At 49.3% G+C, this 27,687-nt stretch overlaps 2 protein-coding genes and 1 long non-coding RNA gene across 5 annotated transcripts in view; 2 read left to right on the forward strand and 1 right to left on the reverse strand.

Annotated features, from left to right (window-relative positions):
• On the reverse strand, window positions 1-22,243 carry ZNF710 (zinc finger protein 710). 2 transcript variants are annotated; one of them, XM_080982143.1, is made up of 6 exons: window positions 21,971-22,243; window positions 18,858-19,013; window positions 2,287-3,742; window positions 1,673-1,864; window positions 1,074-1,248; window positions 1-828 (listed from the first exon to the last, which is right to left on the reverse strand). In XM_080982143.1, the coding sequence occupies exons 3-6, from the start codon at window positions 3,709-3,711 to the stop codon at window positions 659-661; spliced, it is 1,962 nt and encodes a 653-aa protein (XP_080838269.1). In that variant the 5' UTR covers window positions 3,712-3,742; window positions 18,858-19,013; window positions 21,971-22,243; the 3' UTR covers window positions 1-658. The 2 variants fall into 2 exon arrangements, with proteins under 2 accessions (XP_080838269.1, XP_080838268.1); XM_080982142.1 differs by having other exon boundaries at window positions 21,905-22,243.
• Window positions 9,752-12,203, forward strand: LOC308463671. The gene is made up of 2 exons (XR_013979670.1): window positions 9,752-10,971; window positions 11,850-12,203. It is a non-coding gene; the product is annotated as an uncharacterized lncRNA (long non-coding RNA).
• LOC308463646 (arpin-like) overlaps window positions 18,084-27,687 on the forward strand; it is a 12,063-nt gene continuing 2,459 nt past the window's right edge. Inside the window, exons 1-4 of one of the 2 annotated variants that reach the window (XM_080982247.1) lie at window positions 18,084-18,323; window positions 23,100-23,175; window positions 26,591-26,723; window positions 27,188-27,394. In XM_080982247.1, the coding sequence (XP_080838373.1) occupies window positions 18,130-18,323; window positions 23,100-23,175; window positions 26,591-26,723; window positions 27,188-27,394 (610 nt within the window). In that variant the 5' untranslated portion in view covers window positions 18,084-18,129. Of the gene's footprint in view, window positions 18,324-22,373; window positions 22,614-23,099; window positions 23,176-26,590; window positions 26,724-27,187; window positions 27,395-27,687 lie in introns of those variants that run through there. The other variant, XM_080982248.1, reaches the window with a different exon arrangement.

Raw genomic sequence — 27,687 nt, forward strand, 5'->3', positions numbered from 1 at the left:
CCTTCTTCCAAAGAGTATTCCTTTATTGCTGAACTTCTTCAGAACAGAAAATAAACACAGTAGATCTATGCACAAGTGGGACAATCCACCTTGTGGAAATGACATAATAATTTAAGATTGCCACAGGCTGCACAGGGATGTTCTCCACAGCAGGCTGGCTTAACTGCTCTGCCAGGGATAGGGGATGGGCAAAGGGGCACTCAAGATCCATTTGGTTTTGGGGCAGAGACCCTGCTGTGTGTCCCCCTCTTTTTTTGCGCAGGGCAGAGGTAGTTTGTAAGAGAAACATACAGGAGCTGATCCAGTTTGGCTCTGCAGTACAGCCTGGTGTCTGTAGCACTGAGCCCTGGCTGGTCCTGGCCTATCAGCACCACTATAAGGCCTTCTGCTTCTTTGTGCTGGGTGCAAGGTGCTGTGGGAGGTAGTCTAAGGCAAGTGCTGCCCCCTCCTGGTCCTTTCAAGCTGGAGAGAATAGTACTGCCAGCCCAGCAGCAGAGCCCAGTCTCAAGGGTTGGTGGCAGCAAGACTTCCACAGATCCAGTGCAGGACTAAACGGCTGAAGAGGGCAAGAGTATCAAATTCCGTGCTGCCCGAACAGAGCTTTTTGGAGGGGGTGGAAGCAGCTGCCTGTCCCCTTCTTCACCCAGTCTGCCCCAGGCTACAACATGCTGTAGTAGGCCATTTCCTTCATGGCGTGTTCGGTCAAGGAAGACTCGTTGGCAGGGTTCCCCACCACCCCATAGTCATACGAGTTTTCCTCCTCGTAGTCCTCCATCTCCTGCTGTCCGTCCAGCTCTGCATGATCACCTGCCAGCTCCAGCATGGGATCTGAGGGGACAACAGGACAAGAAGTGAGCAGCACCTGGGCGGTAGTGCTGCAATGGCAGGCAATGTGGATTCAGCACTGGCCACCACAGCCTCCTTTGCCAGCATGCCAAGACAGCCTGCAGAGGGAGCTGCAGTGCAGCCTTTCAGCATGAGAAGGCTGCCTCTGCCTTTCAGGGCTTCTGGGGGCGAAGCGGGGTAGGATGCCTTAGACCCATCCCTCCAGCTCCCTCCCCACCCCCACCTACCTTGGCTGTCCAGGCTGATGTCCATCACCCCATGCTTGACCTTCATGTGCCGGCTGAGGTTGCCCTTCAGGTTGAACTTGCTGGAACAGTAAGGGCACTTGAAGGGTTTGCTGCCTGCGTGCAAGTGCATGTGGCCCAGGAGGTTGTACATGCGGTTAAAGGATTTCCCACACACCTGCGGAAGGTGGGGTGGGAAAAGGAGATGATTACCTGTCGGCGGAGGCTGGGGCAGCTTGGACTGTGGGCAGCAGGGATGGGATTCACCTGCTTACATCCACCTCAGTTCCCCTTCCAGGCCAACAGCCAAGAACCAGGATCCGCTCCACACTCAGCTCTGAAAGCTCTCAGCAAAATAATTTCCGGGCTCAGTCTAGGCAGCTGGCAAAACCGGAATGACTAAGCTGTGCTTGAGAGGAGGGTGGATATGTGGACATCCAGTTGCTCATGTGGGAAGTGTGTTCTGGAAATGACCACTGCCCCTCTGGGAGTTGAGTCTGGCCTGTATTTGCAGGCTCTGCCACTCCGCTTTGCACTGGCAGCAGGCTCTTCATATTCCACCACCCGCAGCAGCTTCTGCTCTTTGCACTTCCGCCACCTACCTTGCACTTGAAGGGCTTGACGGGCGAGTGGACGATCATGTGGGTCTTGAGTGTCTGCTTCTGCACAAAGGTCTTGAAGCAGATGTGGCACTGATAGGGGCGCACACTGGTGTGGATCAGCATGTGGCGCTTCATGTTGGCCTGCAGCGTGAACTCTCTCCCGCACACTTCACACTTGAACTCTTTCACGCCCTGAAGACAACAGCAGGCAGGTAACAAGGCTTCATTGCAGCCAAGAGGTACCACCCAATCCCACCTTGGTCAAGGAGGACAGTGCTAACCATGGTGATTTCATACTCAGTAGTGTTTGGGGGATTTCAGAGCAAGGGGGAAGAGACCAGGGCACTTTGGATCCCCACTCCCTCCCTCCTATGGAAGCAGTTTTAACCCAAATTGTGGCAAGGCCTCTTTTTCAGAATCCAGGTCTGTGGTGACCAAGGACAACAAAAAGAGCAAGCCAGCTAAGTTGAAGCCCTTTGGGTACCCCTTCAGGGCACTGCAGGTAGACACACACACTCCTCTATAAAAGCCCTTAGAGCCACAGATGGGAAAAGGCTTCGGTTACCCAACACCCCCCCATGCCCTTCAAGCTGGTGCTCTGCTGCCCGGCCTACCTTGTGGGTCAGCGAGTGCTGCTTAAGGTGATGGATCTGGCTGAACTCCATGCCACACTCGGTGCAGACGAAGGGCCGCACGTTCTGGTGCTTGAGCATGTGGTTCTGCAGCTGGCTGCGGTAATGGAAGGACTTGTTGCACTCTGGGCAGGGGTAGAGGGTGGGTCCCTGGTGGGTGGCCAGGTGGCGCTTGAGCTGGGTGAGGGTGGAGAAGTCCAGGCCGCACTCCACACAGACGTGGCAGCGCCCGCTCTCGTGCTTGCCCTCGTGGGCCTTCAGCTCGCTGGGGTAGGCGAAGCCGCGGCCACAGAAGCGGCAGCTGTAGGGCTTGATGTCGGAGTGCAGCAGCATGTGGCGCTTGAGGTGGCTGGTCTGGGTGAAGGCCTTGTGGCACACCTGGCACTTGTGGGGCCGCGTGCCCTGGTGGGTGAGCAGGTGAGTCTGCAGGTGGCTGGGCTGCTTGAAGAGCTTGCTGCAGTGCGGGCAGGAGTGAGGCTTGATGCCGTTGTGGCCCAGGATATGCGTCACCAGGTTGTACTTGGACGTGTAGGACTTCTCGCACAGGCGGCACTGCCAACGCTTCTCCACCAGGTAGGAGTCGTCTATCTGGACGTTGATGTCCAGGCGGTCCAACTGAACCTTCTTGCTGTGCTCGCCATGGGCCTCCGCCTCAAAGTCCAGGGGCTCCTGCCACACAAAGCCCAGCTCGCTCTTGCCCTGCCCAGGAGGAGAGTGTGGCACAGGATGCTCCAGATTGATCAAGGGAGGAGGAGCACCAGCCTGGAAGCCGCAGTCACTGGAGAAGGCCTCTGCACTCCCTGGAGTGCTGTCCAGGCTGGCTTGTGGGGTGCTTGGGAGCCTCTCCTCATACCCACCCAGGGACAGCTCTTCTGGAGCTTGCTGCCGCAGGTGCCGCAGGCGTCGAGGCTTCCTGTTGAACGTGCTGAGATCTATCATCTTGGTAGCGCTGCTCTGCACCGTCTGCTCACAGGGGGACTCCTCCAAGCTCACAGGGTGGCTGCCCATCTGCTGCTCCTTACCCTCACTTGCTACTGATGCTTCGTAAGCACCGTCTTCCTGCCCCCACTCGCCCTTCTCGGGCTTCACTTTTGGCACCAGCCTCACAGGCGGGCGCTTCCTCCTCCGGGCATGTTTCCCAAAGGAAGCCTCTGCTGCTTCATCCTCCTCCGCTGGCTCGGCGTGACCTTGGCCTTCATTCTCCAGAGGGCAATGGCTTTCTGGCTGCTTCAACTCAACCATGGACATGCCGTCGAGCCTGCCTGTGAAGCTGGAGAAGAAACCTCCGGGGCTGACGGTGGCACCAAAAAATTCGTTCTCAGTCACCAAGCCCAGGACGGCTGCTTGGGCCAGAGACAGCACCACCACAGCATCTGTCTGTGTTCCAGAGTGGGCAAAGCGGTCCATGGCTCACACCATCAAGGACAGCTTCTGTTGTCTGCAGGAACAAAAGGGAGAAAGAGAAGCCATTACCCTGCTGGCCAAGCAGAGGGCTGTGGGCTGAGAGAACCCAGTTGGCCGGCAGGGGCCCTAGGTGGCAGCTCCAAAATCATGGCAATGGAAAGCGGCATCTACTCTGGACACATCCTTTAAAATGAAAGGAACACCAAAGGGCAGAGCTTAGAACCTGAAAGCATCCCATGTTTGGGAGCTAAACAGATATTCTGCACTCCTGAAACTGGAGCAAAACCTGCAATCTAAACATGGGTGTGCTTCCCTGGCAGAATGAGGGATGGTGGTGGTGGGAATGCCTAGTGGCCAGATGACAGGCCAGACATTTGTATCCTTACCATTTCCCAAGACTAGCAGAAACCATATATTCCATAGAGCCCTGTACAATGGCTCAGATGTGCTGTGTTTATTCTTTATTATAAAGGGCTCAGGGTATAGAAAAATCTTGTGGCCTTCTATCTGATACCTGGGGGGAAGGCTTCTGCATGCCAGGCCAGGAGACTCCTCAAATGTGGCAAATTCTGCACTTCTAGAAAGAGCAGGCAGTCTGAACCCACCAGGTTGGGCTGGTTTCCTTTCTACAAGAAAGGACACAGCAGCCTCCTTGGTTGTGAAGGTGGCAAGCAGGGCCAGGCAAGACTCGGACCTTGGAGGCAGCCCTTAGAGCCCTAGGACCCCCTTCTCAGTGTGTGCTTTTTGTGTGACTGGGAAGCACCAGAAAGCTAAGCCAGAGAGAGGAGAGCATGGGGGGGGGAATACTGCTCCTTCCCCCAGTATGGGGCTAGCAGGACCAGAAGAGCCAGAATAACTGTTCCTCGCCTGAAATACAAAGCCAGTCTTCCTGGGTGCAGAGCAGAAAGACAAGCCAGGCTTGGACTAACCCTGAGGCAAAGGGAACAGCTAGACAGAACAACCTCAGAACTTCCCACTTTTGAACCACTGGAAATAAATGAACCTCATTCTCCGCCAGAGCTGCCTGCACGCTCTTAAACCCTGTGCGGGTGAGGATGGCTGGTGCAGAGAAAAGAAATGTGAACAAGGGAAGACAAAAAGAGGAAATGGAGGGGGGAAAGATAGCAAGAGGCAGGTGGGGGGAGGAGGGGGAAGGAGACAGCAGTGTATGGAGGCAGCCAAAACAAAGGAGAGAGGGGAGGAGGCAGGAAGGAGAGAGGAGGAAGGAGAAGAGAAGAGGGGGCTGGCAGGCAAAGGAGAAGAAAGGAAGAGAGAAGGAAGGAAGGAGGCTGGGTATGGGGGAGGATTAGAGGAGGCGGAGGCGGCAATGAGCACAGCAGGGCCAAGAAGGGGCCCATCAGGTCACCCAGAGACAAGCAGGAGAAGGCCATGTAATGACCCGCAGGCTGGCCTCCGTGCCTGACCCATTTTGCATGCAAGCTCCACCACAATGCAAGGAGGGCCCCTGTTAAGCACACTTTCATGTCAATGGGCTGTAGAGGCAAAGGGGAACAACAGTATTGATTCCCTCCTCACAGGAGGCAGCCTTGAAACTGTAGACTGGCCATGATGGCAGCCACTTCTGTGCCAGCCGGCATGTCCTGGGCACAGAATGGTAGCAATCTTGAGCAAAGGTGCCAGAGGGGAGCCCACCTAGAATTATTGATTGTGGGCATAGGCAGATTTTTTTTGGGGGGGGGGGTGTCAGCCTGCCCAGCCACTTCAGCCTTTAAAATCCATCTGCTTCTCTCATTCACCCATTGCCTGCCCTCCCTCCCTCCCTCCCACTTCCCTTCCCTTCCATTTCTGATTCTTGCCTCTTCTCTCCATCTTTCTCTCTCTCCCTCATTCTTTCCGTTTCCCTGGCAACGCCTCTCTCAGCTTGATAGTTCAGTCCTGTGTGCCTCTCTTATCTCCTCTCTCTTTCTCTCTCACTTTCATCAATCTCCTAATCTCCTTCTGTATTCCAACCCCGCTCTCTCACCCACCTCCATCTCCTCTAATGTCCCATCTCAGCTTCCAGGTGACATTAGATTTGAATCACATATTTCGGTGGGTGGGTGGAAGAAACTTTCAAAGCCAGGCTTTGCAAGGTGTATGGATTTTGGATGGAGTCCCTTCTCACTGGCTACCTCCCTCTTTAATCCCCAAAGTGTGTGGCTGACCACCCACACCAAGACCCACTTTCCTACCTGAAGGGGACACTCTTCACACCAAGCCAACCTTCAAGAAACCAACCAGATCCAACTGCTACGTAGGGACAGCCAGGATTGCTTCCCACAGAAGCAGGGACATCACCATCACCATTCAACCAACCCAGGTGCAGGTTTGGCTTCCAGACAGGTGTGTCCCTGCTCCCTAGTCATCTGTACCTTTGCTTTCATTTGAAGCAGGTTCTCTCAACCCTCCTACTTTTGAGAGCATCTCCATCACAGAAAACAAGCATCCTCATCAGCCCCCTTCAGACTTTTTATGCCCTGACATGAATGAAAGCATAAGCATCTAAAAATTGGCTTTTGCTGGACTGGGCCAGAGGTTTACCTAGCCCAACACTCTGGCTCCCAACACTTGTTCCACTTCTCTCTTTGGAAATCCATGTCTACTGAATGACTCCTGTCTTCATTTCTTGACCAACCATCTCTTGATGAGGAATTGACGTAGGACTGCAACCCCAGCCAGTCCAGCCATGTGATGCTGGAGCTGATGGGAGGTGGCATGTGGAAGTCACTGGTTTAGGGAAGGTTGCCATAGGAGAACCATCTGAGAAAGGGCCAGGCACTCTTGTATCATAGGCTTTCACAGAAGAACTCGGTTTCTCTCTAATGGCACAGGAAGAAGTATTTGAGTTGCAGTTTGCTGCCCTTGGCTATACCTCTCCTTCCACCACCTGCAAGCCTGATCCTCTCCAGAAGGAATGGAGAATTCACACTCTTTCCCCTAAGCAAAGTGTTATCAATACTACAGAAGACAATTACTACTAAAAGGCACTAATTCAACAATGAAATTCAGGAGATAAGAGGCTGGGAAGTCGTAATGAACAAAGGGCCTGTATTTGTGGCATCCTGCCAGAGCTCAAAAATTCTGATTAACGTGGCTATTGGGGGCTAGTCAATGCTTTAAGCAATGCACATCTAGAGATCTACAAACTTGAGATTACACAACTTTAAGTCTTCACTGCTGCTTTCCACAAAATTGTTCTCTGCATTAGCACAGAGATCTCCTAAGCTCCCTGCTCAAGGTTCACCATGAAGGACAAATTGTTCTAAAGGCAGCATCCAAGTGGGCCCTGCACCCCACAACTCTTGGTGCAGAGCTAAAAGAAATGGGTGATGTCAGAAGTTGCAAAGAGGGGCATCAATGGGGTCTACCCAGGAAAGCAGCCATGCCTCTTGTGTTTCTAGTCTCTGCACCAAAATGCCCAGGGCAACATAATAAAGAAGCAAAGCTGCCAGTATTTTAGCATATTCCTGGAGATGTGATCACTTATGAATATTTTTGGGGGGTGTCGGGGGCTGCGCTGTTTGTGGGAGAAGAGGCAGGAACAAAATAAAGATGGGTTTCTTTTTGTCGCCCTTGGTTCTCTTGCTTGAAAAACAACGTTTGCTGAAATAAATGGAGAAAGACTTTCAGGTTCCTCCTTTCTGAAACGACTTCTCTTCCTACATGTTCCCTGTCCTCTCTGAAAATAGAAAAGCTATTTTAAAAGAAGCAACCAAAAAAAAGGGAACTGAATAGAGGAATGAGGAAAGGGGAAAAAAGAGCCTCTAGGGGGGTGGTGGAGGGAAACAGAATGAAAAGAGATGAAAAATAAAGGAGGGGGAAAAGAGAGAGAGAGGCAGAAAAGACTCTGAAAAGAAAGAATGCTTCCAGCCTGAATAGATTGTGCATGGAAGGGGGAAGAGAGAGAGAGAGAAAGAAAGAAAGAAAGAAAGAAAGAGAGAGAGAGAGAGAGAATGCTTGAAAAGAAACAGCTACACAAAATGACCCTTGATTCACAGGCTGTGCCAATCACCACAATGCAAAAGTCTTTTTTTCTTTTTTTTCACATTCTCCCTCTTTCCAGTGGAGGCGGAGGGAAAGAGACTTGATTTTCAACCTAGCAGAAAATAAATCTGGCCGAATGGATGGTGAAGCGACTTGTAAGAATCCTTGTTTGAAAAAAAGCACACACAATCCAATGAAAAATAAATAGGTTCTTTAAGAGGAAAGCTTCTGCTTTAACAAACAAAGCCTCCTACAGATTAGGAGAAGGGCTCTCTCTTATGGGAAAATATTCAGAGGCAACAGAAACAGGGACCTGCTTGTCAGAAACACCCAGCCTTGGAGCTGGCAGAGAACAAGTTGCTTTCCATTGAACCTCCAAACTAGACAACAAGAGTGTCTGTCTGGGCATGTGTGTTGGTGAGGAATGAGGCCCTTTGCCTGGTCCTCAAAGGTCCCATGCCATAAAGAGAGAGAGAGAGAGAGAGAGAGACAGACAGACAGACAGAGAGAATGAATGAGAATAAATTTTGAAACCCTCAAGCAGCCAAAACAGCTCAAATATTTTTCAACAACCTCTCAACATTTCAGATTTATTGCAACTGGACCAAAGTGTTGGTTGGTCAATAGGAAGAAAACTGTGGTCTACTGGCCAACTTTGGAAGGGTTCTGCATCACCTTCCTCACAGGTGGGTTGATGCTGGCAGGGCTCATCTTCCATCCAGGAATTGCTAGAGTCAGAGCACCAGAATAAAAAAGCATTGGGTTTTCAGGAATAGCAGGGATGGGGTCTTGGAGGGTCCATAACTCAAGTAATGGAAATCATAACTCAGAAGAATTACCCGGTACACACTTGGAAGGCAGTATCTTTAAAGACAACTGAGAATTTGTTTTTAAAAGGAAATAGTAAATCATTAGTTGGCTTACAAGGCTATGTAAGTTTACAAAAGTATTTAAAAGTGATTTCTGACATACACAGCATTGCTAAGCTAGTCTGTTGAGGGCTGCGATTTCCTTGCTCAGTTGCTCCGCATGCTACACAATGACTGGGAGGGAATGAAGTTCACACAACACAACCACCCCTCTGCTGTCTATTTAAGTCATAGCATTGTTCTCAATGCTTCTCAAGGAAGACAGGTGTGTCAGCCCTAACCTGCAGCAGGTCAGACCTACAAGGCACATCATCATTTTAACTTCCTGTGGATGTTCCAGTGTGAATGTCTGAGCTTTATTTCCCAGACCTGAACTCTCTGTGATACAGTGTTAGAAACATGCACAGCAAAGGAATGCCATCTGAAGCCAGATCTACCAGCCACAGCTGTGGACCAGCAAAGACAATGCCTCTCCCCTTTCACAACAGTGGACTTCCTCCCTGCACAATGTGAACCTCAAGGGGGGGAGGAGTATAGGGAGATCCAAGCTTCCTCAGGTAAGCTCCACGACACAGAAGGTGAAGGAATAAGTGGGAAATGCTTTAGAGCTGGAGTGTACTGTCCCAGTTTGACCCATTGCAATATATTGTCAACTGCATCAGCACCAGCACACAAATGCTTTTCTAGGTAATTGATTGATATGGAAGTTAGCAAGACATTGAGACTGAAGTCCCTATCTTAAAAATGAATTGCATGCACTCAAACTTGAAGAACCAACCCCTCTGCAGAAAGATAGGAGTCAAGAATGCATTTCAAATCAGCAAGAGTTTGCACAACAACTTAAGCCATCACACAGAGGATTTGCCAAGTTCAGCAGGTTGGAGCAGCCACCACAATGGACTTTCCAAGAGCAAAAACTAACACTTCCTATATCTGCTGTATTCAAAATTTATCTTTTTAAAAGGAATCCATAAAAGCTTAGTTTGGAAAACTGAGAAATGCATAATAGAGTAGCCTTCCCCAACCCAGTACCCTCCAGATGGTTTGAACTACAATTCCCATCTCAGCTCCAGCCACCACAACTGTAGGATGCTGGAGCTGATGGGAGCACAGCCATGATGGCTGAAGCTAATAAGAGTTTCAGTTCATAACTTCTGGGGGCTGATGGGAGTTGCCGTCCAAAACATCTGGAGGGCTTGAGGTTGGGGTGGTTGTAACAGTGGGCTAAGCTGGCTGGGCCCTCCGCCAATGACGAGCAGTTTTTTGTGTGTTTGAGTTTATAACTTTATTCTAACAAGACAAGTTCCACCTGGGCCTGGCCAACATGGTGTCCTCCAGGTGTTGCTGGACTCTTCCCTGACCACTGGCCATTCAACTTCTGGAGGATACTGCACTGGTTACCTCTGGCACATGGAATGGATTTGGAAAAAGTGTGATTTCCAACTGCACCAGGAGGAATGACAGAGCAGACATCACAGGACATTTGTCATCCCTTAGCCAAAATACTGAATCATACAGGGTCTGCATGGACATATTAGTTCTGCTCCTGGTACCACACTTACTTGAATGAGAGGATCTTTTGTAAACTGCTTTGAGAGCCTCTTAAGAGCTAAGAAGCAGAATATATGCATTTTGAATGAATATGTCAGGCTCAACCCAAGCAACTGCCACTATACTGATTCTCTGACAGACCCAGTTTTCTGGCTTTCATCCCAGCAGGTCTCACAGTCCTTTCACCTCAACTGACTGTCTCATACATCATGGTGGCAGCACTCAACCCAAGTTGGAACATAGGAAGCTGTCTTATATTGAGTCACAACCTTGATCCACTCAGCTTGGAGTTGTGTACACTGACTGGCAGCAGCTCTACAGGGTTTCAGACAGGGGACATTCCAATTACTACCTTGAGATACTGGAGATTGAGACATTCTGCATGCAAAGCGAATTCTCTACCACTGATTGATGACCTCTGTACAGTCTGAGAGGTCTGCCACCCTAATGATGCTTGGAGTCTAAGTAGGCAGAGAGTGGAAAGGGTCATTAGACCTGAGCTCTTGCAGGAACTGTGGGAGATTAGCAGCCAAACCTAAAAAAAAGCATATTCTTACTAGTTAGCAAAAGAAGGAGCGAATACCACAGAGCTGTATTGCTGATAGGCAGATACTCAGACCATAGAAATACAATTGGTAGACAGGACAATTGGTGTTATTTCCCTTCCTCTCCTGGACAGGAAAGAGCATATAGTGCTTCCTATTCCTCTCTCCTCTCTTCTTTTGACCAGCATTGGATGCAGACGTGCCTCTGCTTGCTTCAGCTTTAGGCACATGCCTGAAGCTCGCTGTATTGTATATATATCTTTTTCCTGCATAGTTTTTACTACTGCCATTGCTGTGAACCAATGCAAGATTATGTGAGTAAATTATATTTTTAAACTTTGCAAGTTGTTGGCTGATTCTTTGCTAAGTAGGGTAAGAAGGGGGAAGCCAGCTGGACTTGCCCAAAATAAGACATTGCAGCCTAATTCCTATGCTTTTAATTTTGCTGCCAAGGATGGGATTTTGAAACTGTTCAACCTACACATGTGGTGCCTGGATAGATAAATTGCAATTAATATATCCTCTCCTATCCATTAAAATCCATCCCACAGGAACATGCTTCCTAGTCCCCCTCCCGTCCTGAGGCCAGCTTAACAGGACAGAGATAGGGAGGACATGGCGAAGCCCTAGTAATAAAAAAATACCACACATGGCAAAGTTATAGCCTTTATTGAATAGCCTTTGGGGAAGTGGGGGTTGAGATAGAGGCCTAAACAAACATAGGCCTGTTTTCAGACTGGTAGCCCCAGCTGGGCTCCTGTGCCTTTGAAAGTTGCAAGACAGACAGCAGAGTAGCAGGAGTTGTGCTGCTTACAGAGGAAGATCAAGTGGGAAAATGGGCAAGGCTTCATAGCTGTGTAGAAAGGATAATCCCAGCAGGTGCAGCTTTCCTGGAAGCTTGCATGTAGCTGGGCATAAAGAAGGCCCTCTTGTCCTCTTCCTCTGTTAGAGAGCTGTGAAGGGAGACACACAAGAGAGTAATGAGCAGTGATAAGCAACTGGAGCAAGTGAGCCCTGGATGCAGAGGTGGTGCTTGTGATGATGACAGCAAGAGAGGGAGTGGTGCCACTTAAGCACTCATCCAGCCCCCTTGCCTCAGTCTCCCCTAAGAAGTAGGCAATACACACCCCTTCACCTGCAGGGGGCTTGCAGCATGTGTGCAGCGGCTGTTTGTTCTGTTCCCTATGTCCAGGCTGTGATCCTGCAAGGCAAGAGTTCTTGGGTAGGATCAGCATCCTCCAGTAGAGAACACCTCTGCATGCTGACCGTCATGTTGCCTGGGTGGGAGATGCTGCTCCCCGCTGGTCCAGAGGAAAGAGGCTTCCAGCAAGAGGTGATGAAGACAGCTGCAACACTTAAACTTAGTAGCTTGCTTGTGGGGATGCTTTGTTCTGGCCTCCCTAGTTTGAGAGAGGGAGTAGAGTGTTTTGACCTGAAGTCCCAAGACAAAGTACCTGTAAAAGGTCTGGGAAAGAAGTGTTACCATTGTGCTCTTTCTATATATGCATGACACGAGATCAGAGCAATAAAGTCTCATGCCCTGTCATTTGAGTTGTGGTCTTTCTCTCCCTGGGATTTTGACACTGATATTGGTGTGCTGTGATTAGATTCTGTGGCATCATGAGTAGGGCAGGAGGGTATGGGGAACAGTGGCTCTTACTCCAGTCCTCTGAGTGGGTGATATTTCACATACAACTGTTCTGTAGTTGGCGTTGAGGTCAGGACTTTTTTCTGGCATTGGGGCAGGAAAAACATCTGAAGCACTACAAGGTTCAGCATAATTCTACGGCCATACTACCCTGAAGACGCCCGATCTCGTCTGATCTCGGAAGCTAAGCAGGGTCAGGCCTGGTTAGTACTTGGATGGGAGACAGCATAATTCTGCTTCTCCCCAGTTCCATCCACATCTCAGCATTGTTTTGAGCTTATGCTAGAAGAGTTCTGCTGGTGTTGCAGGTGTGTTGCTGTTATCTCTAGTCCAACAGACATTATCTTCAACTTATGCTAGGACAGTGGGGCTTCCAGTGTACCTTATAGCCCCCATTTGGCCTAACTTGATTATAGGATTGTGCTGCAAGTGTGTTTTGTGGATTTGCCTCACCCTTATATTTCAGTTCAACTACTTTTGACTGTTGGAGGTATTTACAGCACACAAATTTAACATGGCATTTTGTTTTCACTTGTTTCCTAAATATGAACCAATAAACATGCCAGGTCAGATCTCAAGTGATTTAGGGGAGTGGGAAAATTTGAAATTTCATGGAAAACTTCCCACAAGACTAGAACCAATTAAACTGATTGACAGTAGGGCCTGGATAGATGAAAGCAGTACCTCCTCTCACAACACATAATTAATCCACAGATTTTGCTGCCTCAAGATGTAGCAATGACAAATTCATGGCAGAGAGGCCTATCAACTGTTATTAGCCACTGGTATCTCCATGTTCAAGAGGCAAAGGGTCCACATAGCTGTGGGAACGGTCTCTTTCCTTCATGCCTGGGCTTCTGGGATCCCCAGGAACATCTGTTTGGCAGTGGCTTCTGCTGGAGACAGGATGATGAACAAGGTGAATTCTTGGTCTAATCCAGCAAGGCTTTCCTGAGGTTCCAAACTCCTCCAGGGACATAGATTTCACAATCTGGGGCATAGTTCTGCAACCCCAATAGACCACAACCTGCTCACACTCTATTGTGCAAGCACTAAAGAACTATGCTCAAACAACAGAGGCATAATGACCAACAACCATGAACTGTAGGAGAGTCTCTGCCTTGGGGTGTTAAAAACTTTTTTGAACATTTCTGATGGAACTTTTTTTGCTTGTTCCACGCCATCCCAAGTTGGATTTTATTATCAAACTTTTTCAAAATGAAGGGAAGTTCACATGCAATGGGAAGCCAGTCGGAGATGATCTTGAGACCAAAATGTGAGATCAGAATACTCCTGGAGCTTATATTTCTAAATATTGGTCAGTGGTTGCAGACCACAGAATGGCAGGCAAGAAGAAGATATTAGAAAAAGGAACAGGTGTGACAGGGGAATTAACTCAAAAGGCTGATAAGAAGCAGAGGTGGGAATAATACTCAGCATCCAAAGAACAGAGTGCATATGTGACAGCAAGCTTGAAAACATCCATATTTTAGTTTTTGAGAACAAGAAAGCAGCAGAGTAAGTTTAGTGAACAAAGACCTCTGCAAGGGAAACATTGGTCTGTTCTCCCATAGGCTCACTTCTTTTAATTTCAGTGCTGTTACCCAGGAACACACAGAAGCCAAAGTGCCTTTAATCTCAAGGGCTGTAAGAAGATCCACAGAACAGCTGGCACACTGGATCCTGGGAGGGGAATAGCTCCCATGGAAACACCCCCCCCCACTGCAGACATGGCTAAAGAACTGAGGGGGGGGGGTTGTATAGCAGTTCTCAACATTTTTCAGCTGGACAGGCAGGGGGAAGGGATAGGAAGGAAAACCTCAGAGCAAAACAGCTACAAAGCTGATGGGACTGAGAAGACCTAGTGTCTATACAACTTGAAGGAAATTACACCAAAGTACGTATCTGTGAAGATAACAGAAAGACAGAAAATGTGTCTGTGGCAGGAATACTGTAAAATATTTGAGTACATGCACCGGCAACACAAGACAGACAGCGAAACAGGAAAGATAAAATTAGAACAAGCTAGCATTCTTCCTTCTGTAATTCTAGCACTCCCTCCTTCCTTCCGTCCTTTTCATTCCTGCATTTGATCACTTGGGATAGCCACCAAAACTGCAGACCAGACCTTCACTGACAGGTCCAATATTATTTTCTTGGATACACTGAAAGCATTTTAAATGTTTTGCTGGGAAACCAACTACAATATCACATGCTTGTGTGTTTCTGCTCCTGAAGCTAAGTTAGTGGAATTCTATGTGACAGTTTCACATCCTGAATTCTTGATAACGGTTCCCCACCTTTAACTGATGCTTGAAGCTGCAGCTGTAGCTGCTTTGAGGACCAAGAGAAAGCGAAACTCCTGCCTGGGAGAACCTAGTATAATGGTATCAAGGCAAGAAGCAGTGACTGTCAACCCTTTCCATACAGAAGCCATTCTTGCTACACTGAGCACTTTCAGGTCGGTCTCAGAGCCACAGCTTGCCCACTGTCTCCTGACTGGCCTCCCTCTGGCCCCTAGCCATGCCATAGTTATTGGCTGGACCAGCACCAGCAACTTATATGCTGATTAAAGGTGGTCAGGAGAGGGGGCTGGGAGGAAGGAAGAAGGCTTGCTTCCTCTGATGGGAAAGGGCCAGAGGAGGTGTTGAAGGAAATTAGCTAGTGAGATAAAATGTTGTTACAAAATTACATATTACTGATGATGATGATGATGATGATGATAACTGGAAATAGAAAGGAAGGGGATAAGAGAGGAGGAATGTAAGAGAAGGAATGTTAGAGTGAATGTAACAGGGCTAGAGAGGAGAGATTAAAAATGGCACTTTTGTGGGGGAGAGGAAGGAATAAGGTTCAAGTTGAGTGTGGCAGGAGAATGGAAGATAAAATTACAGGAGAAGAGTAAAAATACTCTGAGAGGCATGTGAGGGCAGAAGGAGAAAGGAAAGGGAAAGAAAGGTATTCTGTATTTAAGAGCCTCTAGATTAGCATATTCTGCCTAAAAAACAAAGAGAAGACCTCACAATCTCACCAGAGCAGATGTCTGTACTTAGCTTAAGGAAAACTGAGCTGTGGAACTCCTTGCCATGAAGAAATGTCAAGCGCATAGAATCTAGCAATTTCCAAATATGGATTAGATATCAGAAAATGTCTGCAACTGCTATGCCAAACTCAGCTTCCACCTCCTACCACTTTGTGACTGGTGGGTCTCAGTAATTTTCAGATGTCTCAAGCGGGCCCTGGGGGTAGAAAGTTTGAGAACTCATGCTCTGCAGGTATACTCAAAAGTTTAATTGGGCTCCATGGAACGGTCTGCCTCAGGAGGTGGTAAGACTCTCCTTCCTTGGAGGTTTTTAAGCAGAAGTTGGATGGCCATCTATCGTGTATGCTTTAGTTGAGATTCCTGCATTACCAGGATGGGTGGGTGTGGACCAGATGACCCTCGGGATCTCTTCCAACTCTACAATTCTATTATTCCTCCTGGAACTTCATTCTCCACACCACCCAGGTATATGAAGCTGCCATATACTGAGAGAACATTGGTCCATCTAGCTCACTACTTTCTACACTGGTAGGCAGCAACTTTCCAGGCTTTCATGCAGGGTTTTCTCCTAGCTCTATCTGGAGATGCTGGGGACTGCACCTGGGACCTTCTGCACGCAAAACAGTTGTTATACAGTAAGCTACAGCCTTTCACTATTGTGAGCCGGGTAATTGGTTCATGTAGTTCAGTATTTACAATGACTTTTCCTGGCCCTACCTGGAGATGCTGGGGATTGAACCTGACGCCTTCTGCATGCAATGCAGATGTCTGCCACTGAAGTATGGCCCTCCCCCCCCAACAGTTCAAGAACCACTGCCCTACAGCTTAGCCCTGAACAATCTCTCTCCCTTTTTCTGGTTAACCTTAAATTCTACACCAAGAAAACTTTGTAGCACCCCAAACAGAAAAAAAAAACCTTTCAAAAGTCTCCAGTGAACTTTCAACATCTTTTCTAATATGTGGAAATGTTTTAGACACACCCCAGTTATAAAGATTCTACTGCAAGAATAAAGGAAAACTTTAAAAGGAGAGAAAGGTGTGTGCACGCTTTTGGAAAAGTAATGCACCATTTTAGACAACTGGGTCCCTTCCAACTCTACAGTTCTATGATTCTAAGCATTTCTCATAGGAACGTCACCTTCCAATGACATGAAAAGCTATTAAACAGCAAGCTATTCCACACAGTAGACCATCTCTGAGCTCCATAAGGAAAAGGCACTGACCTCTTGAGGCCGACCCATGGTACTCTCTCTGAGCCTCAGTTCCATAAGGGAGTAATGATTACTGAGATAATGTATGTCGGGGGTGGGGAACCTGTGAGCCTCCAGATGTTGTTGCAGCTCCCATCAGCTCCTGCTGGCAGGGACAAATATGATGGGAGATGGGAGTTGGGAGTACAGAGCTGGGAGAGCACTGATGCACTTAGGTCTTGTTTGCGGGCTTCCCAGAGGCATTTGGATGGCCACTGTGAGAACAAGGTGCTCAACTAGATGGATCATTGGCTTGATCCAGCACCCAGGCTCTTCTTATGTTCTTAACACCAGAACATCCACAGGTTCCCCACCCTTGATATATGCAAAGTGCTTTAGGAACAGTTGCATACAAGTACGACGATTATTAACAAAAACAGTAGCATACTCTATATGGGGAAATGAAATCCTTGCTTTAGAGGTATACATTATCTAATACCATAGGTATTGCTACCTTCCTATGAAACACCCTCCCTTGTTAGAGTTTTCCTCTCAAGCTATGTCAGGAAGGAGGCACCATCTTCACCAGGCAGTCATTTTACAGTCACAGCCAGTTGCAAATGTAGCTTAAAGAGTTACAGACACCATTCCAAAAGCAGATCGGAAGTCTAAGGTTGCATTGATTAAAAGGTGAATCTTTGATTTTCTGCCAGGACAGAGTTGCTTTGAGACAGTCCTTGGAAGATGGCAAGCAAGCAACCTTTTCTGTGCTGCCTGCTGCAATCCATCTGGGGTGCCCCACACAGTGCATACCTGATACTCAAGTGCCAACAACACTTTAGAATTTAGATGTGAGTTTTTGTTGTTCACACTGTTTAGCCTATACTGCAAGGACCATACCCTCCATTCAAGGAGACAACTGTAGCTGAAGCATTTCTGAGATAAACATTTTATGTTGCCAGTGGGTTTTTTTGGGGGGGCGGCGGCAGTTGGGGGGGCGGCGCGGGCGGGGGGGGAATCATCATTGGAGAGGTCACCATCCATCAACAGAATCATCTGCTGCTTTCCCACCACTAGTTTCCTCACAGTATCTAGATGGTACTAAATTCTTCAGATAGTTCTGGAAGTGGGAGAGGAAGGGACATGGACAGGGCTGAGGAAGGTGCCCAAGAGCACAGACCAGCCCACTCTGCAAGAGCAGCTTCTATGGGCAACACCTCTGAGTATTTTTAAGAACCATCTCAATGACACAGACCTCAGCAGGGCAGTCAAGGAGAGAGAAAGCAAAGATGCTGCACAGAATGACTCCCATTGAACAGCGCAGATCCCAACACATGCGAGTCCACAGAATCAGTCAAGGAAAAACACATTCTCATCTGTTAGAGTTAACGGAAGGCAAAGGGGTTGGGCAGACAAAGAGCAAAGTCCCCCCTTCCTTTGCAGCCACCGCTCCAGGAAAGCTGCTTCGTAGCTCTTTGGCAAGGCCAGTCAACAGCAGGCAAAGAAGCTTCAGGCACTATCCGCAGGCTGCAGTTTGAGGCGGCGCGCTTTCCAAGAGAGCAAACCCCGCTACTACTGAGCCTCCGCCAACATGCAAGGGACCAGGTCCGTCCCCCTCCAGTTTCTTTCCGTCCCCTCCAATCCTATCCGGAGGATTGTTAAAGGGAAAGTTCACCGCGGCCAGGCACAGAATGGGAAAGTCCAGCCGGCACTTCCCTCTCCAGGGGCGGTTCGAGAACGAGGGCCTCGTCCCCCTATGGCCAAGCACAGCAGAGACGGCAACAGGTAACCCACCGGCTGCCTCCTCCTGCAAGCCGACCAACCGAAGAGGGGTCCACTCCATCAGCTCCATGCCGGCACCTCCCGAGACTCCCCTCCCGCTGTTGCCGCTGCCTGCTTCCCTCCCTCCTCCCCGGATCGGCTCCCTGCAGAGCAAAACTTTGTGTTGTAAAGCAGCAAGAGGAGGGGAAAGTTGCAAGCGAGCAACAAGGACGTGGGGGAGGCTCCTCGAGTGTTAGCCCCCACGTGCTGCGAGCCCCAGCAAGACAAGAAGCGCCGCAGTCCAAGCCCAGTTGTGCGTCCTCCTCTCCCTCCTCCCCCTTCTTTCTATCCTTCCTTCCTTCTTTCCCTCCCTCCTTCTCCAGACGCCATCACTCTTTTCTCTCTCTCCCTGCTCTGGCATTAGAGCGCCGGGATGGATAGAGGCGGCGGCGGTTGGGGCAGCCCACCGGGCCTCCCGCGGGGCTTTCGGCGCCCGCCTCCTCTCCGGCCCGGGAAGAGAGGGCTTGGCTCAGCTGGCTGGGGCTGAGGCGAACTCACCCTGGGACTCCCGAAGAGGCTTGGCAAGGGGGGCGGGTAACGGGCAGGCAGGCAAGGGAGGCCGCTTCACCTCTCCTTCTGGGGCAGATCCTCGTCTGGGTGCTGCCGGCTCCTCGCTTGCTCGCAGTTCCCTTTCTCTTTTCTCTCTCTCGCTCTCTAGCAGGAAGGAAGAAGGGAATGAGGCAGGGCTGACGTGAAGGGATGCAAAACAGCCCCTCCTAACCCAGCTCTGAGAAAAAGGGAGAGAGAAAAAGAAAGGCGCAGAGGAGGGAGAGCGAGAGCAGCAGCAGCAGCAGCCCCTTTTATCTCGCTTTTGTTTTCGCACTTCCTCTCTCTCCGGCCCTGGCCAAGTTTCCTTTTCTCTCCCTCCTCCCCACAGAGCTTCTCCCTCTCTTTCTCTGCCCTCCTTTCCCAGCACCACAGAATCCCCCCCCCCCCAATCTCCCACCCTGGTCTCTCTTAGCGAGGTGTGCAAGTGCACCCAGCCAGGCCTTTGTACAGGTGAGGAGGGGTGGCCCAAAAGGGCCCCTCTAATTTTCTCTAATAACCTTCCATGTCTGGGGTTAAATGGGACTTCTAATGGGTTCTGTGTGTGAGGCAGCCAGAGACAAGCCTTTGCCTCTTGAAAAACTACCCTCCATTCATGCTTTTCTCATTTATAGTTTTATAAACCTCTACACTGAAGTGCTCCAAACGCAGGGCCATCAGATGACCCTTGTGCTCCCCCAGCAGCTGCTAGGCCACAGCTACTGCCAAGCATAACACAGTCACGCTCCTCCTCTGGTGAACCAGCAGCAGAGTCAACAGCAACACTGAATAGACACACCCACCACAGCAGGCCTGGCAATTCTGCCACCAACCACAAAGATTATGCTCACCAACAACACATCTTCAGCCAGGCAAGGAAGGCTCCTAGCACTGCATAGAATTTTCAGGTGACCTTGTGGGGCTACCCAACCCTGGCCATGCTACCAGAACAAGCTATATTGTCTTTCCCTGCACAAGCCAACCAGGTACTTGTGGATAAGAAGCCTGTGCAAAGAGCCCTCTGCCCCATGCAGGATTTAAGCCCTGCTGGCAAAACAATGTTTCCTCTGCAGCAGCCATGCACAAAGTGTTTGGAACCAGCCTTTTGCAGGGGATAAGGGATGCTACACATAAAGGGTGAATAATGGAGCTGACAGTGGCAAGACTGTGGTTGGCACCGCCCCCCTTGTATGGGGATTAGTAGCAACATAATAAAAAGGATACAGCACCTGGATATTAGGGAGATGTAAAAGCTCCTATTTTGGAGGCCCTGGTGGGAAGAATAGTTTTAGGTGAGAAAAGGATGGCACAGCAAGACTGTAGGCCTGGCCCCTTGTTCCAGGCAGAAGAAACTGCCATGATGGAGCAATTGTATTAATTTCCTAGGGTATCCCCCTCTTTTCTTCTCCTTCAGACCCATAGACTAGCTTTCCATGTAGCCATAGCTAAGCTGAAAAAAGCAGAGACTCAGCATACATGAGATCCTGAGTTCAAACCCTGGCTATGGACTCCCATGGAAAATAGCTGCAAAAAACACTTGATCTGGATCAAGGCAGCCTAATAGCTTGTGTTATTGGCCTAGGACCCAATAATCACATTCAGGCTTAGGAAGCTTTCACTTTGTGTAGCTCCCTTAATCTCAAACAGCCATACAGCTTCCTTTCAATTTCCAATGTCTGCTGGTTGTTATCCCAGGTCAGCTGCATACCCAACCTGCTGCTCCCACTCTCCACTTCATGCAGTCCCAAGTTTTAGATTGATCATCACACCAGCAGTAATGAGGGATGATGTAGAGATCTGCACTGCAGCAAGGGAGGTGGAGTAGGGAAAGGAAGAGCAGAGTGGCAGCCATCTGAGGCTCCCTATTGACCTTAATGTGGGTGCCACTTTTCCCTGCTGGCAGAATGTTGCCCTCTGGTAGTGCAAGGGGCTTTAGAAGTGATTCCTTGCCACCCAGTGGGCATAACTCGACAAAGCAATTGTACTTGTGACTGTAGAGCTAATGGGCTCTTAAGGTAGCTTTTGCTAACATAGTACCCTCTAGGTGTTTTGGACTTGCTGGGCACCAGGTTGGCAAAGACTGCCTTAATGAAATCCTCAGACTGCACTCCACTTCCCTCAATTTTAGTCAAACATTTGCCCCCGCCATGGCTTTTTAAGAAAATTACATTAAGTGGGCTGCTGCCATGGAAAGTAAGGGGTGACCCCTCTGGTTGCAATTCCCATTTTCACAATATTCAATATTCTTTTTTTTAGATGTGGTGGCACCAAGGATGGACATAAGAGCAACATGATGCTTGCTTCCAGGCTTTTCCCACATCTTACCACTGAATTCACTTTTCTACTGCTACAGGACTCTGGGGAAATGTCCTTGTATTCATCCACAATGACCCCAGAACATCTAGTTGGCCACTGTGAGAACAGGATATTAGACCAGATGGACCATCAGCTCACCAGCAGGCTCTATTTAGGTTCCCAGGGAGGGACGACTCTCCTTATTTTCCTTCTGCCAGAGTGCGAAGACTGTTTTGTTCAAACAGGCCTTTGGAAACTTTTTTTTGTTTTTAAAGGAAAGAGCATTTAACAGTGTACAGTATTTTTGTTTTTCATAGTTTTAATTCTATTAGAGTTTTTTAACTGCTTTTTAACAACTGCCTTTTGTATATTTTTAGCGTTTTGTATCTAATCTGTGTCATTTTGATTTGTGGAAGCCGCCTTGAATCCCAATTTGGGGAAGAGGTAAAATATAAATAAATTGTGCATAATAATAACAGTAATAATAGTAGAGCCCGGGGGCGGGGGGGGGGGTGCAGAAAGGCTTTTCTGTGCTCTGCAAGGCACCTCTGCATCTGCCATCCTGCCAGGTTTTAAAGGCTCCTAAAGCACTTCCATCCCCTTCCTCTCTGCTCACACTCACTATGGAGGCCAGAGAGCTTGAAGCAAAAAGCTACTGGTAGTGGTGAGCCTCCTGGCTATACAGAGCCACTTTCTGAGTCTTCTCAGCCCCTTGCTCTTCTCACCTGCGGCCACAGGGCCTTGGTTACCAAAAAGGCAAGAGAGAAGGGAGGGCCCTTCCCACGGCCCACCTGCGGCGCTTCAGCCTTACAAGGAGAGGCACAGGCAAGCAGCCTCAACGGGGTGCCTCAGGCAGCTGCTTTCAGCTGCGTGCTTTGAAACGTCCCCTGAGCTGGCTTCCCTCGCAGGAGCGTTGTGGGTGCCTCGCCTCACGGGAAACACGCGTAAGTGAAAGTGCGCAAGCGCGTAGTCGCCCCTGTCTTCCTCCCCCCATTTCTTTCCCGCCATTTTCCTCCTCTCGCGTGCAGGGGGCGGGGCTTCGCCCATCCGTCCTCCCTCTTAATCACCCAATCAATGCCTTCACCGGCCGAACCGCGGACCAATGCCTGGCTCGGAATCGGCCAACCCCACGGCGACGGCGACTCGCCTCTATCCTTCCACTCTCCCTCCCGCAGTTACACTCCGAGCCCTGACGCAGCTCAAGTGGTGATCACAGTGCTGTCCTTTGCGGTGTTTTTTTTTTTTTTTTTTGCCGCTACTGCGCAGGTGCAGGGAGGGTGTGGGCGGAGCCACTGTCTCCCGTAGCCCCACCTCCCCCGGCCCTGCTGTGTTCGCCGCCATCATGAGCCGCATTTACGACCAGGGCGCCCTGAGCACCAAGGCTGTGCACACGGAGCGCCTGCGCGGCCGCTGGGACCCCGCCTCCTGGCAGCGGTAGGCGGTGGGCCGCTTCAGCGGGGAGGGGCCTCTGAGCATGTGCAGGGTGCGCAGTGACGCTTCCCGCCCTTGCAGGCTGAGGGGGTGCAGCGTCGAGGGGTCGGGTTTGATGCGGTCGCCCAGGGACATTTGTGTGGAGGGAAAAGAGCTGAGCACCAAGAATGAATCCTTGAGGGGCCCCTTAAGAGCGAGAGAAATGAATGAATCCCCCACCCATTGAATATTGGACAATTAGGAAGTTGGACCACCCAAGAACAGAATCATGGAGACCTATGGGGTCCTTTAATGCTATTCTCACAACAGCCCTGTAAGGTAGGTCAGGCAGAGAGGGAATGGCATAGATGGAGAAGTGAAAAAAATAAGTTTCCCCTCTATGGCATCAAAATTCCCTGAAACGGTATAACCCCAGGGGATTGTGGGGCGATTGACATAAACTCTTCACTTGGGGTTCTTCCCCTGTGTCTTAACTTTTCTCCCCTGCAGTGGTGACGGTGTGATTGTGGAGGGGCAGCTCTTGGACGTGTCCCGCCATCTCATCTTGGATGATGCTGACAAAAAGGTGAGGCTTCTAATGAGAGCAGAAGAGCGATCCTGCTGGATCGGACCAGTACTCAGCCTCCTGTTCCCCCGCAGGAACCTCTGAGAAGCCCCATAAGTGCAGGGCAGGAAAGCCATAGCCTGTTCTGAAGCTCTGGTGCTGGAGGTCTGACACAGCCATCAAGACAAAAAGCCATTGATAGTGTTATCCTCCATGAATTAGTTCTCACTTGTTCACGGCATTACATTGAGAGTTAGTTTGCATTGAAGCAGTTCGTGTGACCCCTCTCCTTGCCATCTGCACCACTCAGAATGCTGCCTTTGCTGTGGGAAATGAAGGGATGTGTCTGCACCACAAATACAGTAATCCCACCTGGGAATCCTGGTGTGGGAGTAAAAGATACATAATCTCCTTTCCCGAAACACAAAAATATCAGTTCTCACAATTCCTGGCAGGTCAAGTTTGTGTGCCTTGAATTGGAGAGGGAAGGGGTCCTGCTAAGCAGCAGTTTTAGATTGGATGAGGGTAATAAACAGCAATTTGGGAGAGCTGGCTTTGGCTTTGCTTCTAGATGGCCAGGTGGCACCAGTGGCCAGGAGTGGTTTCTTTTACTAGCTGTGTCTTAAATGCCAGCTGTGCTCTTTTCTTAAGAAACCAGGGCTGGTCTTGTCACCTCCAAACTACACTACAGTGGTACCTCGGTTTAAGAACAGCCCTGTTTATGAACTATTCGGTGTAAGAACTCTGCAAAACCAGAAGTAGTGTTCCGGTTAGCGAACTTTACCTCAGTCTACAAACAGAAGCCGAATGGTGGAAGGGCACTGGTGGTGGGAGGCCTCATTAGGGAAAGCACGCCTTGGTTTAAAAACAGCTTTGGTTTAAGAACGGACTTCCGGAACAGATAAAGTTCATAAACCAAGGCACCACTGTACTGTAATGTGCTGTATGTGGGGATGCCCTTGAAGACCCTCCAGAAGCTTCAGAATGCAGCTGCTATGGTTTTGATGGTGCCAGTCATTCTGATCAAATTAACTTCACTCTCATTCCACCTACATTTATTGCCACTTGCTTCCATGTTTCCGAGCACAATTCAAAGTGTTGGTGCTGACCTTTAAGCCCTAAATGGCATCGACCCAGTATACCTGAAGGAGTGTCTCCACCCCTATCGTTCAGCCCGGACACTGAGGTCCAGCTCCGAGGGCCTTATGGCAGTTCCTCACTGCGAGAAGTAAGGCTACAGGGAACCAGGCAAAGGGCCTTCTCGGTCGTGGTGCCCGCCCTGTGGAACACCCTCCCATCAGATGTCAAGGAAATAAACAACTAGCTGGCGTTTAGAGGACATCTGAAGGCAGCCCTGTTTAGGGAAGTTTTTAATGTTTGATGTTTTATTGTTTTTTTATATTCTATTGGGAGCTGCCCAGAGTGGCTGGGGAAACCCAGCCAGATGGGCAGGGTATAAATAATAAATCATCATCATCATCATCATCATCAAACCCTAAAGCACCCAGGACTGGAATATCTCAAGAAATGCCTCCCTGTATGCAAGTCTGTTGAGAACTTTATTCCTCTGCTGAGACTCTGCTTTGGGAGTCCCACAGTCTTCAGACATAAAGCCAGTATGTACCTTGTGGTTGTGGCACCCAGATTTGGAACAACTTCCCTGCAGAAATTCCTTGGCCTGACTAGATTGCTTCTCATCACTTTTAGGAGGGCAGTAAAGGCAGCGTTGCTTCAGTGGAGTTTTTCCAAAAAAGATGGTTTTGTTGCTACTGCTTTCACCAGATTTGGCTATTAGTGCATATTATTATTTTTTGAGGCTGCCTTGAATATTTCATAGTGCACATTTTGAGGATAATATTGAATAACCTGCAGATCCAAGGGGTTTTTTTGTGTGTGTGGGAGATTAGGAACTGGAGTCTGTCCCCAAAACAGGAGAGGCCCTTGGGTCCTAAGCCTCCTGCCCTGCCCCACCCCACCCTGAGAGGATGAGCAGGTGATCCTCCTTGCTGGTGGACTGGATTATTTGCCAGATGGGGAGAGAAGGGAGGGGACTGACACAATCTGAAGGTTATGTCATATAGCCAGATTGCATTGCTGACGTTTCTCCTTGGATATTTGTTTGTTACCTTGACATCCTGCCTTTCCATCAAAAGGTAACTAACAGTACTTCGTCCAAGGTAAATAACAGTAATAAAATCCGCAATAAAAAAGGATCAGTCTATAGACAACATGGCAATAAAACTGGATAAAAGCATATAGAAAAAGGCAGTTAATTGAAAGCATAGTTAACTTAGAAATACATATTTAAACACAGCAACAGAGCCAAATAAACCAGCCTAGTGACCCAAACACCTGTTTGAATGAAGATGGTTTATCCTAGCTAAATGGAGTCCGTCCTCAAGGGGACTATATGGCCTTCCCCCTGCCTCTGGATGCAGTCTCTGGGGAAACTCTTTTCTCGAGTTCCCAGCAGTGTGCATCAGATGTTGGCTGGACAGATAGAAAGGCCTCTCTTGAAGACCGCAATACCAGATCAGGGCTGTGCAGTAGAGTAACCTTCAGGAAGTCTAACCCTGAGCCTTTTAGGGGTTTATAAGTCACAACTGGCACATTGAATTGTGCTGAAAATGGTCTGGGAGGCAGTGGTAGCTGTTGTCACCTTAGAGTCCCAGGCCTCCTCTCAATCCCTGTCAAGGTCCTAACTGCAGCATTCTGGGCCAGAAACAATTCCTGAACAATCTTTGAGGGACAGCTCCACGTAAAGTCACCCATGTAGCAGTTGCCCAAACAAGATGTAACAAAGGCATGTCTCACCAGGGCCAGAGCTGACACCTCCAGGAGCAGCAGAGGTGGGCTTGATGCTCCAGCCTCAGCTGAATAAAAAACACCTCTAGGGATCTAGAAAAGAATCTAGGGAGCAGCCCCTAAGCAAGGAACCCCATGGTTTTTCAGTGGAAGTGCAGCCTCATGCAAAACCAACTCTGATCTGACTTTCAGTTTTCCAGGAGCAGCTCTGCCTTGTCTGGTTCAAGTTCCAGCTCACTCACCCTCATCCAGTATGACACTGATACCCTGCATATTGTTCTAGAGGGAGAAATATAGAGTCATTCATTCTTGCTAGCTGTGAGTGTGATTTTTTTTTTTTGCGCAACCCGCTGTAATTTTTGCATTGGTTCTGTGGCTGTTGGAAACTAGAAATGAGCAGTTTTCGTTTTTGTGTCTGTCTTCTTCATGATGATTGTTGACAATGGCTGGTGCTGGGGATTGTCAACACTGGCTGGTGAACGCCAACATGCTCCAGTTTTTTTACATCCACAGTAATACAGAGTTGCAAATGTAGTGGCAATAGCACTGGTAGGTGGTAACAACAGTCAAAAGTGATGGTGTTTTCTAAAGACTCAGAGTGAGCAGATTCTCTGTCCTTCCCAAACCCCAGGAACGCTACTTCGTGCTATACATCAGGCCAAGGCTTGTTCATCGCCGCAAATTTGACCCCAAGGGGAAGGAGGTGGAGCCCAACTTCAGCGAAACTCGGAAGGTCAATACTGGCTTCCTCATGGCATCCTACAGTGAGTTTTGCCCAGAAGCCTCTCCTTGGTCTGCCTTAGCAGAGCAGAGGGTAGTGTTCCTGCAGAGCAGACTTGGGAGGTTGCCCTGTTTTCCTGGGTAGTGAACTGGGGTGTCTCAGCATGTGATCTGCCTTTCCTCTTATGAATTTCCCCTGCCATGTGGGGTGGGGAGATTGAGAGCATGTCCAGCATGGTTGTAGAAAAGGCTTTGCTAATCTGGTGCCCTGCTGGGGCTGATAGGAACTGTAGCCCCAAAATATTTGGAGGGTACCAAGTTGGTGAAGATTGCTCTAGGATCTGCTTGGGTGTAGGAGGCTTTTTTCAAGGGTGGCAGGTGTGGTCCCCAGCCTAAGACCAGGAGCTGGAAGTTGATGGCTCCTGTGTGTGTGTGCCTGGGCCTTTGGGTAAGGCCCTCCTTGTACACATCAATCTTTTTTCTTCTTCTTCTGTGTTGTGATGGACAGAGGTGGAGGCCAAGGGCAAGACCGACAGGCTGACCCCCGAAGAGCTGGAGTGCCTGGTGACCAAGCCAGAGTTGGTGAAGGTGACGCAGCCCTACACACCCAGCCAGGCTGTGGCCTTCTGGCTGCCTGAGAGTGAGATGGAGAAGATGGAGCTGGAGGTGGGGATGGAGATCCGCCTGAGGACTCTGGGAGATGGACCCTTTGTCTGTAAGTGCTGCAGGCAGAGCTGCTGCCACAAAGCCTCTTTTCCCTGGTCAACCCCTTTACCCATTTACCATCCCTGCTGGGCCAGCCTGGGGAATGAGCCTTCCTCATGCTAGGACCTGGATTTGCCAAAGCATCAACATTTTCTGGAAGGGGACACCCTGGTGTGACTAGACTCCTTCCTCCAGTCTATATTCCATTAGAAACTTCAGGGACGTAGGAGGCTGCCTGCAACTGAATCAGGCCATTGGTCCATCTAGCTCAGTACTGCCTACACTGACTGGCAGCAGCTCTCC

The sequence above is a fragment of the Podarcis pityusensis genome (assembly GCF_964106645.2).
Source record: "Podarcis pityusensis genome assembly, chromosome: 14".
Lineage (NCBI taxonomy): Eukaryota > Metazoa > Chordata > Lepidosauria > Squamata > Lacertidae > Podarcis > Podarcis pityusensis.

Excerpts from the sequence above, each read along its gene's own strand:
- ZNF710 (XM_080982143.1), bottom strand. The coding sequence starts at position 3,711 with ATGGACCGCTTTGCCCACTCTGGAACACAGACAGATGCTGTGGTGGTG. Across the intron at positions 1,865-2,286 it reads AGCACTCGCTGACCCACAAG|GGCGTGAAAGAGTTCAAGTG; the intron begins GTAGGCCGGGCA and ends TGTTGTCTTCAG. Across the intron at positions 1,249-1,672 it reads TCAAGCCCTTCAAGTGCAAG|GTGTGTGGGAAATCCTTTAA; the intron begins GTAGGTGGCGGA and ends CACCTTCCGCAG.